This window comes from Pecten maximus, unplaced genomic scaffold (genome assembly GCF_902652985.1).
Source record: "Pecten maximus unplaced genomic scaffold, xPecMax1.1, whole genome shotgun sequence".
NCBI lineage: Eukaryota > Metazoa > Mollusca > Bivalvia > Pectinida > Pectinidae > Pecten > Pecten maximus.
In genome coordinates this window covers 3,541-11,093 of record NW_022980717.1, presented here as the reverse complement: position 1 = coordinate 11,093, position 7,553 = coordinate 3,541, and the positions used below count along the sequence as shown (strand labels likewise).

Here is a 7,553-nt window from a genome sequence, read left to right as displayed (position 1 = left end):
GTAAAATAAACCTGAACAGAGATTTTATGTTAGAAGTGTGGACATGTACCTTAAAAGATCTTCATTGGAACAATTACAGTTCAACCGAATCCAAGACAGCTGCCTGCATCTTGTAGCCATTTTTAAGGTCAGAGACTTATCAATAAGGGGTTGCCCTGCAGGTAGGGCGTAAGAATTGTACCTGCTGTCCCCATTGCATGATCGTAAGAGGCGACTAAACTTGGGATCTTATCTTTTCTCTTCTTTCCTAACAACTTTCTTCTTCCCAATGTCTCCCCTTGACAATGTCTCACTTTTGGCCTTTTAGTTGAGTGTTCGCCGCTGTGAGGAAGGTTTTGGGTTCTGTCCCCTAGCCGGGACATACCAGAGTCTTTTTAAAATGGTAGTTGCTACTCCTGCTTAGCGCTCGGCATATTTGGAGTGGGACGACTGGTTCGCTCGTTGTCAGTATAATGTGACCGAGTGGGGTGTGCTGCTGGGTGTCTTCGGCAGTATGCTTCAGTGAGATAGCACTTTAAATCGGCAAAAGTTCCGGCCTATCACAAGGAGACTTAACACGAACATACTGCAGCCTCCCAAAACACACATACGCACTCAACACACGCATACATGTCGCACGCACGGGAGGCCGTCCTTAAATGACCTTAGATGTTAATAGGACGTAAAACAAAATAAACCAAACCAAATTATCAATAAGGGGAACATACATGTGAAGATTTGAGAAAGATTCTTGAAGTACTTAAAACACGATATTGCTTCCTATTCCTAATATTGTAATATGTAATCTAAGAGTGGCTACTATAAATCACAGGGACATGGCGAGGTTTTCATAATACATGTACCGGATATAGACATCATTTGGAAAATCGTGCCAAGTCCCTGTATTATAAATCTCTATTTCCGCTACAGTCTGATTTAGAAAATCTTATCAATATCAAAATAACAATATTAAAGTATTATTTATTATTTACAAACAAATCATGAAATTGAAACAATGTGTTGAATCACGATTCTTTCTTCGGAGATATATGCAATATATTGTCAGATAAAGGTTGACAAATGTCAGAATGTCGGAATGTTCGGAATAGTCCATCTTCCAGTTTGCTAGGGCATAAGCGGCTTTTCTATAATACAAGCGACCTTGTCACGTGATGTCCGACATCTCCGATGACATGTGCATATGGCGGTGTTTTGAAGTTGTACGACGGCATTATGGTGAAGCAGTGTGCTTGGGGAACATGCAACAGTGATTCGCGTTACCAGGATCGTCATCATATGAAGGATGTTGTCTTTTATCCCATTCCCAAACCTAAATCTAGACGGGAAGAGAGTTCGAAGTGGGTTCATGCATGCAGCAGGAAGAACTTCACGGTGAAAGATGTAAACAAACACGAAAGCTGGCCATAGTTCGACGACTTTTCGGACAAGGAGAAGGCCCCCTTTGGTAAGGTTAGTGCATGAAAACAACATTAGAACTGTTAGAAGTCTGGAGGATAAAGTCCCTACCCCGTCCATGTTTGAAGAGGTCTGTGACAGTTTCACGTCAGCTATGGAAATCAATGAAAGTCCGCCAGATGGTGGTGATGATGATGATGATGATGTTAAGTTTGTATGTTTGTAGAATTTGTAATTATCTATGACATTTTGCAATAAACGTAAACATACATCGCAAGTTAAAAAGTCTCTCTTTATTGAGTGCTACATATGCATGTACATGCACTATTGTAAATAAGAATGTATACTCGGTACAGTATATATTGCCATGTCAAGAAGATGACAAAATATGGTATATTATACATACAGTACAGAATTTTATTTCAGTGTAACACATATATGTTACAAAATTACATTTATTTGTCATTTCATACATAATAATCATGTTGATATTGAGTAATCTGTGACCTTTAATTTTTGGTAAAAGTAAAAATGAACTTGAGTTTTATATAGGGTATCTACTATTTATTTGTAGTGGATCAGCCTAATGGGTGGAATTCTGCTGTACCATTTAATAGTGACCATGAATATGCCATGAGGGACATTCCAAACAAATCTGCTATGGATGGTGAAGTTCAGTCCGACATAGGTATGCAAGATATATCCCATCTTCCTGATGGTGCCTTCCTAAATGAAGGGGTGATGAAAAGGACTTTGATGATGAGAGACATCTTTAGAGACTATGTTTCTTGCAAACACTATACAGGTATGTAAAATAAGATTGGAAATGCGATATATTATTCATATTATTTTTTCATATAAAGCAATAATATTGAAACAATACAATAATAAATTTCCTTTCTAAAACCAACATTCAGCAAAGGGATAAGTGGGTATATGATGCAAACAAAATAATGTTATATAGTTTGAAGTGTTTCAATTATTTTTGAAGAAAAAACCTAGTTCATATTTATGTACAATCTTTATCATTTACTTATATCATATAGTTTATACAGTATTTGTAACGCCATTTTTTTTCTTTTTTTAACCTTGTAGGATTATCTCTTCTGATGTTTACATTTCTTCTTAACCTATTGCGAGAAAAAGCAGAAAAGATGACCTATTGGAGAAGTTCTGAGACCGCTGAAATTAATGGAAGACAGGTATGATATTTTGTACATGTGTAACAGAGCGCATGATTAATTAAATTTAAATCACTGCCTCCGCTAAGGAACCCCTGGCTTACTAGTCTTACGCTCAACCGATCGAGCTAAAGAGAAGATCTCTCTAGCCGAGCGGTGTATTGCGGCTAGTATTTACCAGGGTTACATACTCCCCCTGCAGGAAAGAACTCGTCCTCGAGTTTCCAGGAATAACAGCGATGCTTTCGCAAGCAGCGATGAGTATCATTCCCGAATCCCTACATGGGCGCCAATGTAACAGAGCGCATGATTAATTAAATTTAAATCACTGCCTCCGCTAGGGATCGAACCCGGGACCCCTGGCTTACTAGTCTTACGCTCAACCGATCGAGCTAAAGAGAAGATCTCTCTAGCCGAGCGGTGTATTGCGGCTAGTATTTACCAGGGTTACACATGTATACAAATTTATATATACATTTATGTTAACATTATATTCATGTGTATTTTGTGTCATACAAATGACAGATGATATCAAAATTAAGTACAATGCAGTAAAAGATTCCACATAATGAAGGGGACCATGGTGGCTGAATGGTTAACTGATACTTTAACACAAGCCCTCTACCTCTGTGACAAGATTTTGAAATCATTGTGGGATATATTGTTAGATACTTTGACGTTTTCCTGTAAACACTAGCTTTCCCCTCAACCACATAAACTTGACATGTCTTTAAATAACCCTGGCTGTTCATAGGATGAAAAAATCAAATGAACTGAACCGAATGATAATTATACAATATGTATTTGATTGTGTATATTTCCTGGCCAGAGAACTGTTAGAAGTTTAATTATATCTTTTAAGGACCAAATAAATTATAATATTTGTGTTTGTTTCAGACTCCACGCAGAGGCCCGAAAAGAATGTTATCACTTAAAGAAGAGTTAGCTGTCACATTGACGAGGCTCAGGAGAGGAATCGACACTGTTACCCTTGGTAACATGTTTGGCATTTCAGAAGCTTCCCTGAGTCGCATAGTGATAACTTGGGTATCGTTAATTGCTGCTGAGCTCAAGTATCTTATCCGTTGGCCAAGTAGGGAGCAGATTTCCCATAAGTTACCTGCCTGTTTTAAGCATTATCCCAAAACTAGGAGCATTATAGATTGCACCGAAATATTTGTCCAAAAACCTTCCTTGCCATCAGCACAAAGAGTTACATTTTCGCAATATAAACACCACAATACATTCAAATGTTTGGTGAGTATCACACCTACTGGTACATTTTCTTTTATTTCTGAGCTTTATTCAGGAAGCATTTCTGACAAGCGGATTGTGGTGGATTCCAACTTTTTGGACAAAGTGGAACGTGGAGATGACATTATGGCCGATAGAGGCTTCCTTATCCGTGGAGAGCTAGCTCTCAGAGGTGCTACTTTGAACATACCTCCATTTTCTAATGGTAAGCAATTGTGCCCACAGGCTGTGACAAAAACAAGAAGGATAGCTCATGCTAGAATCCATGTAGAAAGAGCCATTGGCAGACTAAAGAACTTTGAAATTTTGCAAAAGGTCATTCCCTTAAAGATGAAGAAATTATGAACAAAATTGTTCTAGTCTGTGCTATACTATGTAACTTGGATAAACAGTTAGTTAAGTAACAATTGCTGATATAATGCTACTTTCACATGCATGGATGGATAGTATGTATTGCAAAAATTGTTACACTAGTTTGCAGTTTAAAAAGAATCATTATATGTATTTCAACTGCTCATACATTTTAATCCATGAGTGAAGTCTGTTACTTTATCAAGTAATAAGTCATACAATGATTTATGCTGTTGTACAAGGTAAAAAAATCTATGTTTTTATATAGGAATACATGATAGGTTGTTTTACAGAAGGATACTAAGTACAATTGTTCATATAAGATTGTTTTGAAGGTTGAAACTAAATGTAAATACACTAGCGTGTATACTTTATGTCAGAGATTATTTGAAATTATTTTTTGTTAATTTATATGTCATAACATTGAATAGTACTGTACATACATGGTACATGACTGCATTTTGAATTCATTCTTGTCCTATTATAGGATATTGGACATATGATCAGACCAACAGCGATTGGTTAGGCAATAAGTGTAAAAAGGTTCTATTTTTTTCATTGCTGTCAAAAATAGTGTTAAACACTCAGCATCAAAATCAGTCTCTTCATTAAACAATTTTTAAAATAATACTTCATTTTTTCAATCATATCTGCAATAAAATCTGCATCAAACTCAATATCCTCTACAACATGAATACCATGCTTAGTATATATAACTAGATCAGCTGATGTGTAACCATAAATTCCCATTTGACCTTGGATTTGGTGATAGTATTCTGATTGGGATGTCAGCTTGTAAGATCCATTCACCAATACACAACCTTTACAAAGTGCAACTTCCTTAGGAAGTTTGTTTTTTAGGCTGAATGGACATTTAACTTCCACAATTTTAGGTGAATTGTGGCAACACTTACAAAAAGATAGACTGTCAACACTACATCCAACAAATGGCAAATCTCCAAATATTCTAAGTCCCCGTTTTTCTAACCTAAAGTGTTTATGTTTTTTGTACATGACCCTCTTGTACAAGTCCAGAGCACTTTTTTCCTTCTTTCTCCCCCACAACAAAGGTGCAGATTCAACATCCCCATACTCTCCCAATAATTGCTTCTGAAGTGATTCTGGGTTTCTGTTCATATTTACAGCTGAACACACCTTACAAAAGTTAGATGCAGTAATTCTGCCTTTTCTCATATTACTCCAATTTTGATTTGCAGACTGACCTTGCGTGATTGATTCTCCATATGAAATATCATCTGCAGACATATCATCTCTAAGGTTTTCAATAGTTCTTTTGGCCAACTGAATGAATGTTATCCTCAGAAATAATATCACTGGTAACATTTGGCATTTCATTGAAATATTTGTCACATAGATTAGTCATGTAAAATTGCTTGCATTTCTCATCCAGTTCAGAAGATTGTTGTTTTCATCAAATTGAGTCTCAAGCACATCAAGAACCTGAATATTTGATGATATCTGAAATACGAGGAGTGTAGCACACATTAAAGCATATCACCCATATGTTTCTGCATGTACATGTACAGTTTAACTTGTCTAAACAGGCCCTTTTTTAGTTGGAATCCCTGTCATTTCCTTCTGGACTTATATCATGTCTGCAAACCAGACATCAGTGTAAAACAATATACCAGTACAGAATGTTTTGGTCCGAGTTGTGTAACTTCTGGTTAAAACTCATTACACTTTATATAAAATTATATTATACCTATACCAAAGCTGTAAATTGTTATTTTGAACTGCTCTAATTTTTTATTAAGGAAAATACAGTTTTCTGCATTGAATATGATTTGTAGATTAAAAAATCAGTGAATTATATGTAAGAACCTTTTTTAAAGAATCGCACAAATCATTCAGTTTTTGGTCATCTGGCTCATCAGTATTTGCCCTCGGATCAAAATTTTCTAGTCGACTCTTGTTTGATGGAATCTCATCGGCAGAAACATATCTGAAGGAAAATTATTTGTATATATGTAAAATTTGTTGAGAATGTTGTGGTATTTAATGTGTAAATTTGCTCTTGCAATTTTCAAACTTGATTTGTATCCATGATGCAGTATCATCAGTAATCTTTAATGCAAAGTTTGCTTTTAAACTCTTGTTAAAAAATAACTGTTTATTTTTATAGTTTGCATTTTTTTATAGGTCATGAATACTTTCATGTTTATCACTTTGCTACATGTATAACAGGCAAGATATGTACTTATGTCAAACATCAGTTCTATATTATCTGTTAAGAGAAACATGATGCACATACTTTGCCTTGACAACTTTGAGTCTCTTAATTGGAACTGGACAATCATGCTGCATAGGTCGTTTTTTCCACTGATTTTCTCCATCAGTGCATGACTTTTGTTCAAATGCTTCCATCTCATAAAGAACTGCACCTATATGCCGGCATGCTCCATCAGCCCTAAACAGTAAGGTAGCTTGTTTTGGTCTTAAAATGAACCTGTATGTCTTAATATATGTTGTTTTATTGTTATTTACATTGTATGATGATACTGTTCCAAACTTTGATTATATTTAACAAGAGAGGAAGAATTAAGGCCGTTATTGTTTAAAAAGTGTTGGTTACTGCAATAAATATTCCTTTAAGAGTTCTCGTTTGAAATTTTGTTTTGTTGTATTGATCATCTCTATTGCAATCTGCACTCTGTGTAATGCAAATTGTATACTGTACATGTACACTAGTGTATGTGTATATTTGTTTCTGTATAATTACCCTCCAATGCATGTACAGTATGCTACAGCTATATCTCCGTGTTCCTTTCCCAAACAAATCCAAAGGTCATATAATCCTACAGATGTCCTCTGCGTTGGTCTCACTTTTGCCCGGAATAGAGAATATCGACTTTCTCCCAATGGATTGAATTCCAAATTTTCAACGTGACCATCAAAGAAAAGGCGATAGTCATCACATGACTTGTAGGCTTTTAATTTGCGCTTATCATACTCAGCACGTGAACATAAAAGGTAATTAAATACATCGAAAAGAGTAAAGTTTGGTATATCTGAAAAATCGTTGGAAAACCCCGGCAGATAAAGAGGGTCTTCTGTAATGCCTATATTTGCGAGTTTGATTCTTGTACATTCTTTTGGTGAAATGCCCTGAAAATCGGGATTTACAGGTAAATCTAAATTATTGACGGCACAACATAGTTCTATCAAACACTTTTTCTTGATATTGGACACAGTTATTCCTCTAACTTTCAAAAACTGCTGCAATACATCGACGTTGCTGTTAAGAAAGCTCTCGCAAGCAGCCATATTGTTTACCTTCGATATGTCAGATGTCGGACATCACGTGACAAGGCCGCTTGCTGTCATACAAATACCGCTTATGCCCTTGCA

General features: G+C 35.9%; 1 protein-coding gene across 2 annotated transcripts; it reads left to right on the top strand.

The window, feature by feature from the left end:
- The first annotated feature begins 617 nt into the window (after positions 1-617).
- LOC117319639 lies at positions 618-6,799 on the top strand. Of its 2 annotated transcripts, XM_033874414.1 has the most exons (4): positions 618-2,200; positions 2,491-2,597; positions 3,474-4,145; positions 5,399-6,799. In XM_033874414.1, exons 1-4 carry the CDS (start codon positions 2,029-2,031, stop codon positions 5,411-5,413), a joined length of 966 nt encoding a protein of 321 aa, XP_033730305.1. In that variant the 5' UTR covers positions 618-2,028; the 3' UTR covers positions 5,414-6,799. The 2 variants fall into 2 exon arrangements, with proteins under 2 accessions (XP_033730305.1, XP_033730304.1); XM_033874413.1 differs by having other exon boundaries at positions 3,474-6,799.
- The last annotated feature ends 754 nt before the right edge of the window (positions 6,800-7,553 follow it).